This window comes from Nothoprocta perdicaria, unplaced genomic scaffold (assembly GCF_003342845.1).
Source record: "Nothoprocta perdicaria isolate Ctin4 unplaced genomic scaffold, notPer1 scaffold_14, whole genome shotgun sequence".
NCBI classification, from domain to species: Eukaryota; Metazoa; Chordata; class Aves; order Tinamiformes; family Tinamidae; genus Nothoprocta; species Nothoprocta perdicaria.
In genome coordinates, this window is record NW_020454538.1 from 2,955,873 (window position 1) to 2,977,347 (window position 21,475).

At 45.0% G+C, this 21,475-nt stretch overlaps 1 protein-coding gene across 1 annotated transcript in view; it reads left to right on the top strand.

The window, feature by feature from the left end:
• FGFR3 (fibroblast growth factor receptor 3) overlaps positions 1–21,475 on the top strand; it is a 51,979-nt gene that overhangs the window by 23,377 nt on the left and 7,127 nt on the right. Inside the window, exons 4-11 of the mRNA XM_026034058.1 lie at positions 2,812–2,865; positions 7,942–8,111; positions 12,692–12,815; positions 13,015–13,205; positions 17,444–17,588; positions 19,909–20,096; positions 20,852–20,997; positions 21,087–21,208. Coding sequence (XP_025889843.1) covers positions 2,812–2,865; positions 7,942–8,111; positions 12,692–12,815; positions 13,015–13,205; positions 17,444–17,588; positions 19,909–20,096; positions 20,852–20,997; positions 21,087–21,208 — 1,140 coding nt within the window. The remainder of the gene's footprint in view (positions 1–2,811; positions 2,866–7,941; positions 8,112–12,691; positions 12,816–13,014; positions 13,206–17,443; positions 17,589–19,908; positions 20,097–20,851; positions 20,998–21,086; positions 21,209–21,475) is intronic.

The following is a 21,475-nucleotide window of genomic DNA, read 5'->3' on the forward strand; positions in this document are numbered from 1 at the left end:
ATTGATTCTTAGCAAGGTCGAGCATCTTAAAAGATGCCACTATTGGCCCATATGGCCTTGGGCACTTTATTGGTCTACAAGTAAAAAGCGTACTGTTTGAAACACAAACGCTTTGTGTGAATTACAAATAAAAACTTAAAGTGCAAACTGATCTCCAAGGTTGGTTGTGGAAGATGCATTTGTACAACCATTTTGTGCGTGGAACAGTCTTTGGATTTAGTGGCCGAAGGAGGCAGAGCAGGAGTCTGGACCCCTGTGGTCAGCGCTGAGGAAATACCCAAGTCCAAGCTCTTCAAAACAGGTAGCTAGCAAAATGAAGCCCCTTTGCTGGCATAACTGAGGCCATTTCAGAAACACTGTCTAGTTCTCATGAATGCCAGTTTCCACTGCCTTCTGGCAAGTATTGCTATTTCAGTAAACATCTAACAAACAGCTCAGTAAATTTTCAGTCGCTTTCTGGTAACCATTTGAGTACCCTAGTGGGAATGTGGCACCAAACATCCCAAAACCAAAACTGCTTTCCTAAAAATCTCTCATCTGAAACGCGGGCAAGGTCGAAAACTCCTTCTTGCTCCTGCTGCATTTCTGTTCCTCCTGTGACAGTCAGTACATTTGAAAACAGAAGGAAACTATAATCATATATTAATGTATAAGTAACCAACCCTCTCGCAGAGCAGGGCTGAGAGTTTGCTCGTTTTTCTGTTGATGCTGGTGGGTATTTGGCCACGTTTCTGTCTTTGCTGGGACTTGAGTGAACCTGCTGGTTCCACTGAAACACCTCAACGTGCGCTCGGCTTTCGGCAAGCCCCATGGTGTTTCTCTGGTTCTGCTGCCAGCAGGACCTTAACGTCGATTTGCAGTTATATATGAGCTGTGTGTTTGCAGTTATATATGTGCCTCATGTCTCTCTTGAGACGATGTCAAAGTGAAGGTGCAAAGCACGATGTGCGACTGTAATATCTGAGGCAGGGCAGTGGTTCCTGTGTTACTGCTTTGCACAGCAAATGTCTCTGTAAATTCTTCCCCAGTTCTGCAGAAAAAATAGTTTGCTGCCTTTTCTCTCCTTTTTTTTTTTTTTTTTTTTTTTAACCTCCATGCTTTTTATCATTTTGTTGGTTAGAGGATGATAGGAAACTTGAGAGCACATCTTGGGATGAAGGAGGTTCTGCCTGGCTCGGTCAAAACTGGTGCATCACCCATTGAACCCTCCTAGGTTCAGAGGTTTTCCTCTTTTCTAGTGTTTAATGCTAAGCTCTGCTGCTGTTGCCTCGGGACATAAAGGCTGCATAATGACATAACAGCTGTGCTGTTATCATTTGCCTGTATTTAAAAAAGAAATTCCTGCAGATTATGCCAAGGGAGAGATGGCTGAGTCTTCCACACACTGGATTACATCATGTCACCTGAACAGCCTGACACTGTGTTGTTATTGGCTTTGCATTTATAGCAGTCATTGAGGGGAAAAGGGCTGGGGCTTATTGTGGACAACTTGGGAAGGGAGAGGTGAGAGCCCCTTAAGGAAATGGATTTGGGAAGTTTCTGAGCAGTGTAAGATACTAATGGAAACTTCCCCCTGCTAACCTGGTTTGGTTTCATCCAGGAGGTGCCTCTGTGGATGGAATATAACATGGAATATAATATGACCTGATTTGAGGAGTCACTCCAAAATGTCCATCTAGAGAGAAATTTGGTGAAGCTCTAGGAGCTTTGGCGTGACCGAGGAGTTAACGTGGGGAGACGTGCAGAGGTGCACTGAGTTAGAGGAACAGCACAGCGAAAGTGAATGGGAAACGCTGACTTGTCACTTGGAGAGGCAGTGACACAGAAAGTACCCAGCGCAAGTCAGCGAAACAAGAAGGGGGGAGAGCTTATTCTTTAAAAAGAACCTTTCTACTCAGAACTGCCTGTTTGCTGGCAAAGAGAAAAAGCTTTTCATGCACGGAGAAGCATTTGGCGTTGATCGCCGGCGCTCTGGTGGCAGAACACTGGTAAACTGGCTGCGTTTCTGTCCCACCTCGGAAAGCTCCTGGCTGGTGGTGGCTGCAGATGGAAACGTGTCGGCCCTGGCAGTGCAGGAGGGACGAGCCAGAGGGTCTGCATGAATGGGGATGTGAACCACGCACGTTCCTCTCGGGGGGGTAATGAAAGCAGGGATGAGCAGGCATTGCTGCATTTATTTGCTGTGTTGTGATGGAGCAACTAATCGTGGGTACATTGTCAAGGCACATGAAGAACAGAAGGGTGATTGGGAGTAGTGAGCATGGATTTATCATGGAGAAGTTGCACTTAGCAAACCTGATAGTCTTCTGCAGTGAGATGACTGGCTTTGTGGATGAGGGGAGAGCAGTGGCTGTTACCTGCCTCAGCTCCAGTAAGGCTTTTGACACCATTTTCTACAACATCCCCATGGACAAGCTGATGAAGCATGGACTAGATAAGAGGATGTCGAGGTGGACTGAGAGCTGCCTGAACTGCTGGGCTCAGCGGGTTGTGATCAGCATCACAAAGTCCAGACGGAGGCCAGTCACTAGTGCTGTCCCCAGGGAGTTGAGACAGAGGCCAGTATTGTTTAACATCACCCTTGTGCAAATGAAGCCCAAAGCTTCCCGAGCTGCATTAGGTGAAGGGAGATGATTCCCCCTTCACTCCGCACTAGTGAGCTGCCCCCGGAATGTTGGGGCCAGCAGTCGGCTTCCCAGGACAGGACAGACACGCACCCTCACTCTGCATATGCCACACGGGGCTGGATACACAAACATCAGGGACACAGAGCCTAACTCCTCGCTTTTCTTGTTCTCCTTCCCATTCTAGATTCTCCTTCATCGGGTGATGATGAAGATGATGATGATGAATCAGAAGATACAGGTAATTAACTTTTCTAGGGTACAGAATCCTCTTCTTTTAAAAGATGTGCACCCCAAAAAAGCCTTCCCCCAAAAAAGGGGAAGTTTAGCACTGTGTTTGATCCTCCTCCCCGCTTTGTCTCCGCCAAAAGCAGGTTTTCAGAGACCAAACTGGTTGCACATGACCAAATCTGATGCAACAGAGTTGGGGAAAGCAGCATGTTCCTGGCCATGCCATGGATCTGCGCTGGGGCACAGATATCTGTGTAGCTGCTCTGAAAAACAGCAGTAACGCTCTTACTTGCCACTTGAAGTCTTCCAGTAATATTATCTGATGGCTCGCTGGGTCAAACTGGAACTCATGGTCCACATTTAAAATCAGTTTGACTTAAGACTGATAATAAAACTCTCAGGACCTGGCAGCATGATAATACTTATCTAGAAATTCAGCAGTAGTTCCCAGTATAGTGTAGCGCCTATAATATCTAACAGCAGCAGTAGCTTAATTTTCTTTTTTTTTTTTTTCAAACTTGATTCTGTGAATCTGACTTTACGAGTAGTTAAAACTTTAAAACTGACTTTAAAGTAGTTATAAATTTGCCTTGCATTTAAAATCCAGAGAAACCCACTCTATAATCGTGGGGTTTTTTTTGTTTTGTTTTTTATCTACACCAAAGTTACACGAGTTTTATACACCCTGCATATCTTGGCCTGCTTTATATTTAGCCATTTGAATCCTGCTCCTTACCAGCATCTTGGCTGGAGGCAGAGGCAGCTTGGAGAATAAAATTCACACTAGCCAAAGGCCAAATTTACCGATGCCGTTAGCGGGAGCAATTGGTTTGGCTTTACTGGTGAGCTCAGGTTACTCCTAGGGAAATGAGCTCCAGCACTAAGCCCCTCAATGCTTTTCCACTGAATCTCTTTCAGTCCCAGCGCTTGTTGCTTTAAGTACGATACCATTAATCAGGACCATTACACGCTTCATAGGCGTTAGTGTTGTGTTTTATTACGCTCTTTATATTCCTGCAAAGCGGGCTGCCTGTGTGTATGTGTTTTTAATAAATAAACGTCTTTCATTTGAACTCCAAATCAGCTATGTACGTTGGCAGGAATTCAACGTGACTGGAAAATGTCTCTTGCCCATAAGCGCTGGACGTGTAGGACTCTCTAAGCAGGTTTCCCACCGTAGTAAATTTGTACCGCTGTGTCTTGCAGTATGTGGACAGTAATTGTGAGCTACGGAGCCAGGCAACCCGTCGGCAGCAGTTAGTGGTTTTCTGATAGCTTCTAATTAAGCACCAAATCCTGCAAGGTGAAAAGCACCTTCAGAAATGCTCAGTCCTCCTACCACTTGGCAAAGCCCATTGGAGCTGTGGTAAGGGTCGGGCTTGGTCAGGATTTGTGCCCACTGGAGACTGGCTTCTGATTTACACAATTAGTCATTCTGTACTTTTTTTTATGTGGTTTGTAGTAAACTTCAGCACTTAGCAACAGGTATCACAAAACATGAGCTGTTTTATGGTACAGAAAGGCACATTTTTCTTCACTGAGAAGGAAAGCACACACTTCGCCACATGTATTTATAGCCTGTATTCTGGGTCTTCTTGACTTTAAGGCTGTCTCTTTTTTTAGACCCACTAAACCAGTAACCACTGACTTTGCTTAAAGGTCTCACTATAAAAAACTGGATTCTCTTCTGCTTTAAGCGTGGTTGAGTAGCTCAACATGATGGGGTGGTGAACCCTCGTGCTGTCAGCATGCTTTAATGTGCCTGGTTGAACCAGCCTCACGGCACAGAGGTGTCTACCTTCTTAATGAGTTGCCCAGGCCAACAGTTGGCCATCACATGTGCCCATGATCAGCAGAAGATCAGAGGTAATAAACACCCCTTTATCATTGAAAAAGAAAAATATAGCTAAGAGTTACCACCCACGATGGGCAGCTGCTCTGATGTGGGAAGATGTGTCCACACAGGTCTGTGACAGGTCTTGAAGGACTATAGGGAGCTGATATAATCTAGGCGTATTTTTTTTGAAGAAGTCCTCAACAGAAGTTTTGTGGAGTGGTTTTACCCCTGCCTCAGCCCTGCTTGGCCCAGTCTTAGCTGCCTTTCACAGGATGTAACCTTTTCTTCTTGAAGCTCAACAGGTAGTCTTTTTCTTCCACCCTCAAAACACTGTCTCTTACAATGACAGAGGAATTTTCTGGCTTTCTTATGTTCTTTAAATTCGAGTATATTGTCCTCCTATTGGTTGAGAAGTGCTTGGAAAGGTGGTTCTAGTGGTGCCATGAGTTTGAAGCCATCCTCATGAACTTTGGGGATTTGACCCAAAAGTGTTGAATGATGGTGCTGGACACGGCAAAACTAGGGAAGAGGAGGAAAATGGTGATAAAGGAATGAATATTTGGTGCTGAATCCTTGAAGAACCTGGAGGCAGGGCCTCTGCATGGAGTCTTTTGCTCTGCTAGTGCTCCTTTAATCCGCTTCTCCAAGCATCAGTGCGGAAAGATGTGACCTTGGGGACAGGAGGTGGCGAAAAAGAAGGAAGAGCTTCAGTAACTTCAAATCGTCTGTGCATTTGTTGCAGGCTTGTCACAGACTCTGATCTGCCTTTGCCAAAGGAGGTTTCCCAGTACCTATACGCACTTCTGATGTTTTTCCTGGCCCTGAAACAAAAACAAAACTCCCTTTTTACACGGGAATCTTCTGGCCCGGTGCTCCCTGCCCCTCTGTATCCGTATCTGTTTGCTTGGAGCCCCCACTGGCTCACCAGAGCATCTTCAAAGAGCCCCTATAATCTCCAATTAAAGCTGGCAGTGTCCTCGGAGGCGTCAGCTGGGGAAATTGCACAATTAAGAGCTCATTCTGTCTGTGCAGAGTTTTGTGGCAGCTCCTAATTGCTAAATGAGCGCTTGGGCTGTATTAATTATTCCGAGTATCGCTCAAGGTTTTTTTTTTTTTTCTTTTAATTGGTCATTCAAGTCAGATGGATGGCCAGTGTCTCTATTGAACAAAACAGACTGTTGAGCTCTGTGTTTGATGGTCGGTGATAGTGTTTGCGGATCCCTTTTCTTCACACCCACACATGCTGTATTATTGCTCCTAATTAAGCTGGAGCTGGTGTAAAAACGTTGTCTGTCTCTCATCCCTCCTCGTTCCTCCTCCCCAGAACTCTCTGGAACTTTGCAAACCTTGTCGGGAAAGAAATAGACAAATCTTCACCTCTTTAAAAATAAGTAAGGAAAAGGGGGAAGGTAAACTACAAGTGCTAATATTTTGTGAGCTTCTCCTGAGAACTGTTTCTGAATGTGGTCTTGGACACTGATTTCCAGTTCCTGACATTATGGAGAATATCCTGCAGCCGGAGACTTTCCTGGGCCCTGTCGTGCTCCTTGCTGATGGCTGGTGTTTTTTCTAACAGATATTCACAGCTGCCTCGAGTCCTGCCTTAGCCTGTGCTGTCCTGTGGCATGCGAGGCTTTTTCTGGCCGTGCCGTTCTGCACCCAGGATTTCTGGTCCAGTATCCCAAACTGGGAGGTGCTAAGCAGATTTTAGTCCTGGTGACCAGGCAGGAGCAGGGGAGGCAGACTGCATCTCCAGTGTTGGCAGGCACTAAAATTGCTGGGTGCATGGGTTGTCTTACATGGGCTATATGAGCCCTGCTGCAAAATCCTGGGAGCTAAAAGGCAACAGGCAGGCACAGGAGAGCCTGGGAAAGCGGTTTATTCATGAAGAGCCCTGCAGTTGGTTGAGTTGAGGGGGTGCCCTTCGCTTCGGGGAACTTGTCCGCTGGAGATGTTGTCCTGGCTGGAATGGCCTCCTCCACTTTCAATCTTCCCAAAGACCGGAGGGAAAGAGCCCCGGCTTATGCTGATGGAGCCAAGCCAGAGTTTTGCTCTGTGCCTTTAGTATTTGCCCTTGAGGTGCCTGCAGAGCTGCAGAACTGGGATTTTCAGGAGCTGGTGGGACGCCCCTGTTCACCTTTATGAGCTTTCCCCAAAGCACCAGCTTCACTTTGCGAGACCTGATCCAAGTGCTGGGGGTGCGTGAGCGAGCGGCCAAACACCTGCTGGTTTCCACCAGGCTGAGTTGTGTCCAGCCAGGCTGAAATTAAAACTAAATATTGAATTAGCAGTCAGGAAAGGATGAGGACTGAAGGCAGGCTCTGTAAAACCCTCCGTCAGGCCTGCTATTTCCCTGGAAATAGTGTCAGATACTGTGCTGGTCTGTTCCTCAGCATGGCAGGAAAAATATCCCAAGTGTAGATGCAATGTTCCCTTAAGCAGAGAAAAGAAAAAAAAAATAGCTTGGGAGATGACTTGTTTTTCTTTTAACTTTCTGTCTTTGTAGTATAATAAGTTTGCTGCCGCTGCTGCCTTAATTTGGAGTTAATATGTAATGTTTGTAGCGAAGCCAAGAAACATTGCTGTTCTTGAGGCAGATTATAAAAAGTATCTCATGCTAACGCTGGTATTTTAAAACTTATCCCTGTTCAAAGGTAACATGAGTCTTTAAAACCAAAATCACTTGTACTTTAAGAACATAAACATGATAAACCAGTTTGGCATTGCCTTTTTTTTCCCCTTTCTTTCCCTTAAGGAGGCTACAGTACATTTCTGCTCACTGAGAAGCAAAACTTTCCAGAGCCTTCAGCTAACACTTATTTCTGCTCCCTTGTTGGCCTATCAACATTTTTTTACCGTTCCAACATCTTTCTGCTGTTCATGCTTCTTGGCTACTCTTATCCTAAAGGTACATCTGTATCTTTTTAAGCACCGAGGCCCAATTCTCACCCTAATCTGGAATAACTCTCACGCTTGATTTAAAAGCAGCTCCTCTAGATTTATACTGGCGTTACTGAAACAAGAACCTGGTCGTGAACCTTTCATCACAAACCTAAAATGGAAACACCCTGTCTCCGTCTATGAGAATCATTTATCTGGAAAGTATTCCTGTGCCATTTATCTTCGCTGCAGCAGGTAGCAATTTAACTGTCACTCCTTGCCTGCCAAAGCCTCCTCGAATGCATCTGTTCCCCAGCTGATATCCCCGGCTGCAGGACGCACCTACTCAACTCATCTTCTCTTTTGCAGGTGTCCCCTTCTGGACCCGGCCAGATAAGATGGAGAAGAAGCTGCTAGCCGTTCCCGCGGCCAACACAGTTCGCTTCCGTTGTCCGGCGGGCGGAAACCCAACTCCATCCATTTACTGGCTGAAAAACGGCAAGGAGTTCAAGGGCGAGCACAGGATCGGGGGCATCAAAGTAAGGCACCCGTTTTGAGCTCCATGTAAGAGGTTTTGGGGAATTTCTGCTGATGGTTTTTCTCTAGTGAGTAAGGAATTGTGTTTCATGGTGTTTCATTGGCATTGCTATGGGTAAGAGGGAAGAATGGTGCTGGTGGAAACCATCTCCTTGTCCTTTGGAGAGGTAGGATGGATCTCACCAACGAGCAGATCTGCCATGTTGGGGCTTATGGACATCCTCACAGTGTAGGTGACTGAGCAATGCAGTCCCCTTTGCCCACAGTAACAGCATCGGCTCCTCACTCTCTTCTTCCCCACTTCCCTTTCCACCAGAAGGTGTTTTGGAAAATACTCTAGCTCATGTTCATAGATAGAGCTAAAGGATAGCAAAACTCACTGCGCTCTAGTGCTTTAATCAGCCAGGAGTTTCTGTACTGCTCAATATCACAAATTAAGTGAGGAATTTAAGAGGAAAATCAGTTGCTCTGATTCATTATTATTTCTATTATTTTGTCCCTTTGAGCTCATCATCAGACTCCTTCATGTTTTTATTTGAGGGCAATGAAACTAACAGTAGCAGATCATAACAAAATCAGAGTAGCAGAAGAGAGCCCAGAGCAGTACTTTTCAGCCTGTACTGTGCCAACCCTGGCACATCCCTGGGCACTACTGAGGGAGGAAGGTGACTTTTAGAAAGGCATTTCTGTCAGTGCCCTAGATAGCTCTGTGCTCCTGCTGACTGCCTCTGTAGCACCTGGAAGGAGCAGCTAGGTATCCAAAGTATGCAGGGCTCCTGAAACCAAAGTTAGAATTCAAAAAAGTCTCCCCTTTGCCCCTAGTTTTGGACTGTTTCTTTCCTGCTGACTTAGGCTCATTTCCTGCAAGAGCCCAATGTCACTTTTTCAGTGAAACTTTTGAAGCTCCTTCATCAGCCCTGCTCCCCTTCTGACCTGTTGACAAGGCTGAGGACGCTCTTGGATTTTTATCATCTCAAAAGTTTAGGAGAGAAAAGGAGTGGGAAGCAAGGCTGTCCGAGGGCAGTCTTACTGCAGATAACATTTATAAAGCACAAGCATCTTTTAATAATTGCACACTGTGAGGATCATCAAGAAGCACTTCCAAGCTTGTGTGTGCTGTTCAAACGGCTTTTCTTTTGCAGAACTATGTAACATCAGCTGCACTAAATTATGGTTGGGGGATAAAATCTAAAGCTGAAAGCAATTCCTCTACCCACTTCCCAGTGGCTTTATTCTGTTCTTGAGTTTGAATTGATGTGTTTCATCCTGGGCAACATGGCAGTGTGTCTTTGACACCACTGTGCTCTGTTTCCCTGGAGGTACCTTCCAGCAGTGCCAGTGTTCAAAGAACAATTGAAGGCTATGTCAGGCCAATTACAGCAAGATTGATTTATGCTTTATATCTGTCTAGGTATAGTTCCTTGTCCTTCTCTTGCTGTGAAGACAACTTTCGCTCTCCATGATTTTACTTTTCTTACTTATTTGCTTTTATTGTAGAGCCATAGCTAGATCTAAGTAGCCTAGTGTAAATCTCTTCTAGAATATAGATACTGATAGTTATCAACTGTAATCTGAACCAGAAAAAGAAGCTGAAAAACTGTTCAATACCTCATGTATTTCAGATTTAAATTCCCACTTACACCTTAGCTTCATGTAGAACTAAGCAGCTTGAAAAGAATGGGCAAGATCCAGATCTGGAAGCATTTGCTTGTCTTACTCCATCTCCAGAGCTTATTTTAACTCAGAAATCCGTGAGCTGGGATTTTTTTTCATTTGTTTTCAGTGTTTGGAAGAGTTTAAAGGTTGGTTGTGAAAGGTCTGTGGTTAGCAGATGGAGGCTGACCACTGCTCCACTCCTGCGTCTCATGATTGGCATTTAGATATTCTCCATTCATCAAAACCCTTGGTAATGTCTGCAAGAGAAAAGAGAAGGTGTTGAAAACATGAAATCCAGGCTAACCTAGTTTTGTTACAGTTCATCCTTAAATGGAGAAAAGAAATTCATATGACTTACCATATGAAATTTCCCAAAGAGCTTTAATGGTTAAATCCTTGTTGGAATCTCTAATATCGTAAGCCTGTGTGTGTTAAATGACCCTAGAAGGGAAGATTGAGGGGGGAGGGGAGATGAAGGATTATCCTTTCCCCAGGCCATTGCACTGACTTACATACCAGTCTGGCAAACATGGACTGAGTTTCCAAGTGTGCCTAAAAATGTTTGTTTCACAAGGAGACAAGAAATGACAACACCAAATAAACCAGAAGGATCTTCGGTATCTCACCCACTTGATAAATGTCTGTGCTAAATCACTTTGTGTTTCTAATGTTTTATCAAATGCAGCAACTACCTAAATTGGCAACATCCCTTTTTATTATCCTTTCAATCTAGACTTCAGTCTCAACCTAAAAAAAAAAGAATGGTTGCTCCTAGAAGAGATTCCAAGCAAGTCCTACCTCCTGAGTTTGAGCCTCTTGGTTCACCTCTCAATTCAGATTCCAAAGTCCACACTACAAACACAATGATGAGAAGTTCTTTGAAAGTGTCCTAACAAATCCTAAACACCCCCTTTGGACCCACTTTTGTAATCTAGTTCACATTTGGTCACATATCTGTAGTCAAATGCAAATGTTTAGCAGTGCTGAAAAGTGGTTTAAATAGAGTCTTCATGACTTCATGAGACAGTCCAGTATGGAGATGAACCTCTAACCAGCCAAAAATTTGCATTCAAACTTCCTTGACTTTCTTGTATGTTCAGATCTGAACTCATGGTTCAAGTTCTCAGTTCTCAGAGGTTCTGTTATCCTGTGATTAAAGAGATGTGCCATGTGGGTGGTGCTTTACAAAGGGTTTCAAAGGGAATGCAGCACTTACCTGCATTCAGGTCTGTCTCTGCAGTCCTGAGTGGGCACATGTCAGGCCAGATCTGCCATCTTCAACACAAAGAACAAACATCTTCTAAAGAAAATTTAGCCACAGCCTCTTACTGCATGTAAACTGGAATGTAATGGTATATTAATCCCCACCAGAAAGGCGGGACACTCAGCAATGTTGATGGGGACACTGAGGTCTCCAGAGGAAGGACTTCGTTAAAATACTTGGTAGCTTATCTAGAACTAAGCTATCTAGCCCTATGACTTTAAAACTTCACTTTGGAAACTTCAATTTCCAAAATTCTAGCTTAAATTGTAACTTGGCCCTTGGCAATTTACATGTAGCTGAAGAGGCTAAATGACTTTTTATTTGACTTCACCTGCTGCAGCTAGAGTCCAAGGAGCAATTATGCTCTTGTTTTTTAATGTCAGCCCTTGACATTCAGTAGTGCAGCCTTACTGTGATCTCCCGCATCTGTGTCCTTGGAGTCAACTTGAAAATGTTTAATCAAGTTACATACTCTGCTTTGGGTGACAGAAGACATGAACTTAATATCCAGAGATTTGAAGAGCTTTCATGGACTGTGCATGCTGAGGACATCTCTTTGTGCTGGTTGCTTTCTATATTAGTTCAAGATTCACTTTCTATATCTGTAATTTCCTTTATACTCTTTATATACTCCCCTTTTGGAGGAGCACACAGCCAGCAAATTGTTGTGAACCCAACAACTCTTGACATGAGTCACATGCAGAGATACAGCTCTTATGAAACCTAGTGCAGAAAGTGAGAGACTGACTAGACATCGTAGGGACCAGGATGGCCCCTTAATGTTGGGCCTGTTTTTTACTCTGTTTTTGACTAATTTGGTGGTTCTGTCCTGAAAGGGAAGATAAAAGCCAAGCGGGAGAGTGATAGCTGAAAGCAATAGTGCAGACAAGGCCCCATATTTGTCTACTAAGACTGTGTAGCAAAGCCTGTAAGTTAGGGACATTGTCCAGGTTTCTGCTGTGGTCAGTGGGATGGGATGAGATGACCCAAAGGGGGAACCACATGGCAACTGAATCACTTCTGGGGATTTCCATTGCCTGCTCCTGTGACTAAGTAGTAAGCCCTAATTAGGGAACTAACTTAGTTTAGGGTATATATTTATTTCTAATCAGCTTAATGGCATGCTGGATGTGCTCATAGCACAAATTTTTAAAATACATTGTAGATGGGCTAAGAAAGTATCATCTTTACTGTTTTCTAGCCATCTTATTGTAATAACAGTCAGCAGGGATCTGCAGACAAGAGAGGCTTACTTTGAGTTGGTTGACTCACTGTCCCAGAATGGTCTGGCAAAGTGGATCAGCAAATCACAGATTACCTTAGCTGATGCCTTCCGTACTCGTTATTCTAATGAAAAGTGCAATGTACAGTCCTGCTGTCAGCTGTTTTCACTATTTCACTATTGTTATTGTTGTGGAAGTATCTACAAGTCCCCATCACAAGCACAGCATGTTCTGTTGTGTTGCACTTTTCATGCATTTGGTCTTAATTACTTTTTTATATTAAGTCTGTTCATGACCTTGATGTCTGCTCTGAAGTCCACCTGTGGTAGCCAAGCTTGTAGGAGACAGAGCCAAGAGCACACCTTTGATTTTCTGATTTGAGTGCCCTGGCAGAGATGGTACGTTACCATGGGCTTGATGGTTTGACTCCTTCCTCTAGCTGCGACACCAGCAGTGGAGCCTGGTGATGGAAAGTGTTGTCCCATCAGACCGAGGAAACTACACCTGCGTTGTGGAGAACAAATACGGCAACATTAGACACACGTACCAGCTGGATGTATTAGGTGAGATTTCACTATTTTCCCTTAACAATTGAATTGTAATGATGTTTAACAGGTACATGGTGGGATATGGAGGGAGAAGTTTGGTTTCTTTGTAGTTAGTGGAATTGTCTGTTCCTTATGATCGTCCCAAAGGGACTAGAGGGAAATCCTGTCATTAGAGAAAGGTGGCCAAATTTGGATTTCCCTGTTTTCCTTTCAGAACGGTCGCCCCACCGACCCATCCTGCAAGCAGGGCTTCCCGCCAACCAGACCGTGGTGGTCGGCAGCAACGTGGAGTTTCACTGCAAGGTCTACAGCGATGCCCAGCCTCACATCCAGTGGCTGAAGCATGTGGAAGTCAACGGCAGCAAGTACGGCCCTGATGGGACGCCCTACGTCACGGTGCTGAAGGTTGGTAGGCGCTCCTTCCTCTCGCAGCTCTGGGCCATGCTTTCTCTGCCTTTGTCTTGGTCCTGCAGAGATGGCATCTGCCTTGGGCAGATACTTCTTAGGAAAACCTGCTGCCCATGGTGAGGCTGTACTCATAGCAGAAGAGATCAGCTGTCCATCATTGGAGGCCATCAACTTTATTTGCATGTCTGTAAATGAACCTTGAACTAGGTTTATCATGGGAACCGGCAGCTCCTGACAGAATATGCTCAGTGCCACATTGCCCAGAAGGGCAATTACTACTTAAAACAGATTTTTGGGAACTCCAAGTTTCACTTTATATCGCAGTTTCAAGTTTATAAGGAAAGATTTTGAAGAATAAGCCAAGGACAATTGTTGGGAATGCTTTCTCGTATGCCTGTACAGTGGACAATAATGATTTTTGGAGGGATACAGCAAAAATGCCTTAAAGTCAATGTTCCAAACCCTTTTTCTTGCCAGAGATAACACAACTACTGTGGTGGCACAGATAAGCAAAGCAGTTGTAAGAGCCGAGGCAACTGTGAGAAATGTCATATAATAACAGGGCAACTGTCAGATTGCATTTGACCTAAAAGCGTAAAAATAACTTTTTTTCTTACAGCATCAAGAGAGGTATTTTCAAGGCTTGTTACCATGAAAGGCTCCCAACTAAAACACATTCTTTCCTTTTCTAAGTAAACATTCTGCAGCACACATGTACCAAATAAAGCTGCACTATCAGCACCCAATAGATGCAATGGTCTTGTTGCTGCAGCCCCTGATGTTTTTAGCATTGCTGCTACCCATGCTCTGGAAAATGCTTTCCTGAAAAGCAGCTTCCAGAGTACAGCCAGAAGGGAGCCGACTGCTCTGGTTTCTTTCCTGAAGCAATGCAGATATAAAAGGTAGACAACAGAGTGAAAAAGCATATTGGACACTTAAAGCAGTCCCTTTCTAAGTAACCCTGTACTTATATATATTAAAATACATAGTGCTTGGTTTTCTGCTTGTGCAGTTATATCTGAAAATGGAATTTGTCATATTTCAAGCTGAATCTGTTCTCTGCATGGACATTCCCCATGCCAGTCTTGCTCCAGACACCTTTTTTCTCCTTGTATGAAGTTGAAAAAAACAAAACCTTATCAGATTTATCAGACAGTATCTACAAAATTGTAACTCAGCCAGATATATGATAATAAAAGCCAGAGACCCTGGAAATAATTACACAGATTGAAATAACAGATTGGTTGGAAGAAATGACTGGAGACAGTTCTTCAGGATTGGCAGCCTGCACTTCTTGCAAGTTGATAAAACTTTCTAGTTTCTGTCTCTGCCTCAAAACGTGTCTAAATTAGGCATATTTGAATTTCCCCTTGGTTTCCCAGCACAGGACCAAGCTCTGAATAGCCTGGCCGTGTCACATGCCATCTCGTATAGCCCCCTAGCTCCGTGTGTGGTCCTCATGGGATAAAGTGCTACCTTTAGGAAGTGATCAGAGTGGCTGCGAACAGCAGATTGTGTCACAAGCACAAGCTCTCCTTTTGCTGTGGCAAAGAACGTATAAATAGCCCGTACAAATAGCGTTTTAAAATTAAGCTTCAGCAGCGCTGGGGTGGCTAGGCAATTAGAATTGCCAAATCCCTTCTCCTCTGTGGACAGCAAAGGCGCTGCATTCCTCGAAGGGGAGCACGGGCAGGCGCTTGAAAGCACAAGTTTTGTTTGGTTTGATATTTGCTGAATAGGGCCAGCACACGTCTATTTACTACTTCTGGTTAATCAGGAATGCTTTGAGTTGTATTAATGCCGGCATCAGCGCTGGGGCACAGAGCATTTCCATTTCGGGATGCATCTTTTGTGCGCCAGCACTGAGCCTCCGTTGAGCTGCATCAGGCAGGGCCTGATTTTTTTCCCCTCTTGCTTTTCTGTTTGTTGTTATTGTTCTGTGTATGCTCATTTTTTAATCAAGATGAGATAAAATGATCTCTCACTTATATCAGAGAAAGTTCCTGAGTTTTTTAGGGTCTTTCTCCCCCTTGCTCCATAAGACACTATTTTGATGCAGCTGGAGCAGGCTCCTGTCCACAGGCTCTTCCCTGGCTAAAGCTGCTGTGAAATGGGCTCTGTGCCTCCCTTCCAAGGCCAGTGTGCATGTTTAGTGTGGAAACGTGCACAGTGTCTTTGCAGGCCGCCTCCGGACTCAGTTTCTAATGCCCCATAGATTGGACCCAGTTTGATTTTACCAGGCTCTGAGTCACATTGGCAGGATCAGGGCCTGCAACTGGAAGCCCTAAGTTTGAATGGGAGAGCCTAACAACAATTTGCTTTTCCAGAGCCAAAGCTGATGTTTTTCTAGATTTTCCCTAGGCTACCTGAGGCCACCCCAATCAGTTACGTGTTTTCAACCAAAAGAAAGACAACTGTTTAGGAACAAACTGATGTGCTGTTGTGGCAGCCTGGAAGAGGAGAAATAAAAGCCTGCTTTGCAGACTGAAGTTTGCTTGATTTATATGCACCGCTTTATTTAGTAAAGAAGAGGCTCCTATAAGCAGTGGAAAAAATTACAGCTAATTTCTGAAAGGCAAAGTCAGCAGCGAGTCTCAGACCGCCGCTGCTTATATTTTGTTTCCAAATGCTATTTTGGAATCTGATAATTGAAACAGTATTTGCTGAGCTGGGTTGCAAACACAAATCTCCGCTTAAGCCCTCTCTGGTGCTCCTGTCTGCTGAGTTATTAAGAAACGATTGCGTCTGCGACTGCTGTCAGATGGATAAGTGGGAAACTGTTATGTTTTATGTAAAAAGAAATTCCGTGTGCATATAGAGCACAAGAAACACCTGGAAAGGGAAGGGAGTTGAGTTATGTGTGGTTTGGGGGTCAAATGCAGCTCCTTTTCTTCACCCAGGTCTTTGGTGGGTCTCTCACCATAGGGTGAGCAGGGGCTGTTTCCACAGTCAAAGTGAAAAGTCATGGATAGTCGTTCCTAGCTGATGTAGGTTGGATGGAGGTATTGTTTGGTTTACTGAAGTTCAGGTTTCTGTCTATTCCTGCAGTCTTGGATCAGTATAAACGCTGAAGCCGATGCTAACCTAAATCTGTTCAATGTGACAGAACAAGATGAAGGAGAATATCTGTGTAGAGCCAACAATTTCGTAGGCATAGCCGAAAAACCATTTTGGCTCCACATTCGCAAACCAAAACCAGGTAAACCACAGACTCTGTCCCAAGGCCCTGGCAACTGCAAGAATGAGCTATAACATTTTAAGAAGCTAGTGATTAAAATTGCTATTCATTTTGTATATACCCTGTCAACTGACGCTGAATGGCTTTATCTTATTTTCTTGCTATTTTTTTTACAAGAATGTAATGCTTATACAGCAATTGCCACAGAAAAATTCCCACAATAAAATGACTGTCGAATTTTGCTATCAACCCCTCACGCTTTTATTCCTTTCTCTTCCTTACAGTTGAGTGCTGATAACAGAATTGCATGCTAATGACTTATGACGCTCAAAGCTCTCGAGAACTAAGCAGTTTAAAGAGTTTTGCCCAGAAAACTGATCAAATGAGCACCCATGCTCTGCTCCTTTTGAGTAGCGATTGGGAAATAAGTGTTGACGTTGACTCATGCAAGCAAATGGGCAACGCAGCTCGGTGATGCTGCAGGAAAGCTCCTCGTGGGGCACCTTCCTGCAACCAGCCAACACTGCAGCATCAAGAGCTGGACAGTGGATATGTGAAATGGGCTTCAAAATGCCCATTCCGAAAATAATCCCCAAAAGTCCTTTGATACATGATGAACGGATAAAATACTGAGATGTTCATCTGGTCAGCACTTGAGTCTTTCCCGACTACATCTCTCCTCCTTTCCTGTTTCATTCTGTCTTTCTTTTTCTCCTTATGCACCTTCTCCCTCCCTGTACTCACTCTACTAACTCCCAGTCAGTCATATTGTGGGGGCAATTTTTCGTTTGGATGCTTTTGCTTGCATGCTTCTTTAGTGGGACAGAGTAAGAACCTGGTGAAGGGAACTTTTTTTTCTTTTTTTTTTTTTTTTGTTTGCTTTTGACTACAGGTTGCAAAGGGGAATGAATAAATAAAATGTGGAAGATGGGCCATTGAAAAAAAAAATCTTAATCTGCTTTTGAAATTTGCCTGTGGTGTCCTCACACTTGCTGGGAATGTGGCTCATTCTCTGTTTTCCCTCTTTCTATATGTGTGTGTTTTTTTTCCCCCCTAGACGGCAGGTGTTAACACAACGGATAAGGAGCTAGAGATTCTGTACTTGCGAAATGTAACTTTTGAGGATGCTGGGGAATATACTTGTCTCGCAGGGAATTCTATTGGGTTCTCACATCACTCTGCTTGGCTGACGGTTCTACCAGGTATTTCCTTCTGCGCTATCCTATCCTTTCCTCTCAAGGATGCCCTGATGTTTAACTTAGAAATGCCAAGTTTCTGCCAAAACACCCTTGCTTGGAAGAGGCTGCTGCACAGCCAGTGTAGGAAGGAGAGCTGCAGGTAGCCCTGTTGCATATTAATAGCTGGCATATTCATTTTTCATTTCATCTCAGGGCTTAAATCATTTCCTAGATTTCAATAACAATACAAAATGCCCTGTAACTTTTTTGGTTCAGATACCAGGGAGGTATTCCCAGCACCTACTTTAACAAGTCTGCATTTAGGTGCCAAAATGAAGAACTTTTTCTTCTTGCGCTGCTCTCCTACCGGATGAGCCAGGCCACCTAAATTGGAGCCTGCCCGCGCATCGTCTTGTGGAGAAACTTTTCTGTGTAGCCTTATCTCTTGCCTAAAATCGGATGCATAAGTGGCTGGTGTGATGCACCCTTGCCTGCCTGCGGCATTATTTCCACTTCATGGATGACCAGGCCCAGAGAACTGTCTTAAACAGAAGGTCGGTAAGAGGCATCTGCAGGCCGGACCCCGGAGTCCTGGCTCCCAGGGGCATTGAATGCCGGTTGCTCCAGCTGAAATCAATGAAAGCTGCAGCAGGCTTAAAAACTGGAGGCAGAGTGACCTCAATTTTGTGCGCTTTTCATGTGCAAAGCCCCGTCGACAATGAAGCCAGCGCAGAATATGCAACAGCGGGATCTGCCCTCCAGGAGAAGGGGAATGGGCTTTGGGGTCCCTTCACCTGCACAATTGGCTCCTGGGGGAAGGGAAACACCATCCTGGGAGGCATGTCAGGCAATATTCATGCTGAGGGGTGATGTGCCTGCAGACCCTGCAGGAACAGAACTGGAGTATTCTCAGTAGCCCTCTACAAAAGCAAACGGGCACATGAAATCCCAACATCTCACTTAGACTCCCTGGCCATAGGCCACGTTTGGATCTATCTAGCAAACACATTCATTTTCAGTGTGTTTTGTAACTGGAAACTTGGGCATTTCTAATCTTGACTTCAACTCTGTTGATGGTTCGGTCATAATCACTTTTACTGGGACTCAAGAGGGTTTCCTCCAAACCTGCCCCTGCTGCAGGTGGGATCTGCTGGTCTTATCTCTCTTTATTTGCCAGCGCTAAAGCAGCTTGGTGTCTGATTCTGTTTCTGCTTCCGCCATCCCCTGGATGAGAAATAGATGCCTTTGGCTAGAGTGCTAACATTTCTGTTATTTTAAGGATTTTCTGATATTGTATCATTTGACCATTACAAAATGCTTTCAAAATGTATGAACTCGCACATCCTATTTAAGCAAAAAAAAAAAAAAAAAAAAAAAAAAAAAAAAAAAAAAAACCAACCTGAAGTGGCACTTTATAGCGAAGTGAAGGGCAGCTGTCAACGCAGCAGTGCTGCCAACAAGACTTCATTATAAAGTATTCCACTGCCAGACATTCCCCTGGTGCCAACCCCACCTTGAGAAACAGAAAACCAGCCTCACCATGCCCCTTTGTACAGTGGAAGTGCCTGTCCTGAGAGGACCAAGAGGAGATGCACAAATGAGCTTTGCACATGCCGAAAAGGCTCTGCTAGCTGATAGCCATCAGCTGTAGTGCTGATGAGGTCATGCCATTTTCTCCCTGCTCAGTGATCCTCCTGGGCCGGCCCTTCTGGCTCTTTCCCCAAGAATTGAATTATTCTGAAATAATCATGTAGATTTCTCTTGGGAGACTTTTTCCCTGATTTGATGCCTTTCCCCTGGATGCCCTTTGAGCCCTTGCTCCCTCAAGGCAGGCACTGGTCTGGTGGAAATCTTTCCTTGAGTCCCATGTCCGCACAGCATCTCTTGTCAGTGTGGTCTGGTAGGTGACGTAGAGCAAAACCCCATCCTGCAGTCTTCACACATCCCAGGTTTTTTCAATGTGGATATGTGGAAACAGCAAGATCTGGTTTGGAGGGACTGCACGGACGTGTGAAGATGCATTCTGTCTAGAGCAGTGGTTTTCAACCAGTGGTCTGAAGGCCTGGAGAAGCCCAAGGATTGAATAAAGGGGCAATAAATTACCCCCCCCAGAAAAACAAGCCGCATCAATGTTAGCAAGCTCAGTTTGCTGCCGCAAAACCCACTGCACTAGAAATCACCAATGGTGGAAAACCACTGGCCTAGGAGAGCCACCTTGCTGCAGCTAGTCCAAGAAGGGGCTTAGATGAGCAGGTCCTCCCCACACTGCGAGTGTTGCATGCGTGTTGTGGTGCAGGGGCAGCCACCCACCTCCTCCTGACTCCCGTCTCTTGTCGCCTTGCAGCGGAGGAGCTGATGGAAATGGACGACTCGGGCTCAGTGTACGCTGGCATTCTCAGTTACGGCACTGGCTTTGTTCTCTTCATCCTGGTGCTGGTCATTGTGATTATCTGCAGGATGAAAATGCCAAATAAAAAAGCCATGAACACACCCACTGTACAGAAAGTCTCCAAATTTCCACTCAAGAGACAGGTAACAGAAAGTAGATACAAGATTCCTATTCCTTGCTTTGGTCACTCCTTGTTTTTTTTCTTTTGATTTATTTTTGTTTGTTTGTTTTTTATTTTTTTTCCCTTTCTTTGACCTTTTATTTCCAGGCAAGAAACTCCACCACAAAGGAGAGGGCATAAGTGGGCTGCACATGAGCAGCAGAATCCTCTCATTCATTTGCTTCTGTTACAGCAGAGTTGTAGTTGGTGCCACCTCCTGCTTTCAGTGAGGTGCTGGCAGACTCAAAGCAGTGCTCCTGGCAGTGGGAGAGGGTCCCCTTTCTCCACCCAGGGCTGAAGTGCTTTGCTGCTTGCAGTTACAGAAGGACGTGAGCAAAAGCACTCTGTAAAACCAGACATTTTTGGGGGAGAAATGAGAGATTATATGGGTTTCATGGCTTGGGCTGCAAGCCCACCAGTGCTGGTGGGCATATACTGTGCCAACACACACAGAGCAGAGGGTTATACGTGGCTTCTGGGAGTTCCCTTGCTCACATATGCTGCTTTAGACTGAAGATGTGACCATGGTCATGTATGCTGAGCTCCTGCGTTCCTGCAAGGAGTGGGGGAAGTGAGGGAGGAGGGTGACGTTTCTGATTTAGAGATTATGGAACAACATCAGTGCACAGAGTTAATTCGAAACCCCAAGGTGATGCCTCCTCAGGCATGAGCCTTCTCCACTTACGTGCACTCAAGAGTACAGTTGGCAATAACACTTCATTTGCTCTACCCAAGCAGGTGTCACTGGAGTCCAACTCTTCCATGAACTCCAATACGCCCCTGGTTAGGATCACGCGCCTCTCCTCCAGCGATGGGCCAATGCTGGCCAACGTCTCCGAGCTGGAGCTGCCTCCCGATCCCAAGTGGGAGCTGGCACGATCTCGGTAGGTCCATCCCGTGGGCTGGGTCCCTCTTCTCCCCAGGAGCCCCACCTTGCTGGTACCCATTAACACGTGCTTGTTCCTCCCTTCAGCCTGACCTTGGGGAAGCCGCTTGGAGAAGGGTGTTTTGGCCAGGTGGTGATGGCAGAAGCAATTGGGATTGATAAGGACAAGCCAAACAAGGCCATCACGGTCGCTGTCAAGATGTTAAAAGGTATGGGGACTTCTTGGAGGGCAGAATGGCATATTGCAGTGGAGTTTCCTCTCTTTTTTCCCACTCTTTCTCAAAGCAGTTTACATGTTTTATACAAACAGATCCAGTAGAAGAAACCGAGAACAACTTTTCTCCTACTCCACCCAGCCTATAGCCTGAGGGTGAGGGCTCTCCCCTTGGAGAGGATGTAAAGATGTAAATCCTGGCAGGGAAAGAAAATGGGAAAATACCCAAGTTTCTGCTAAGGGGCATTCAGGAGAAGGGGAA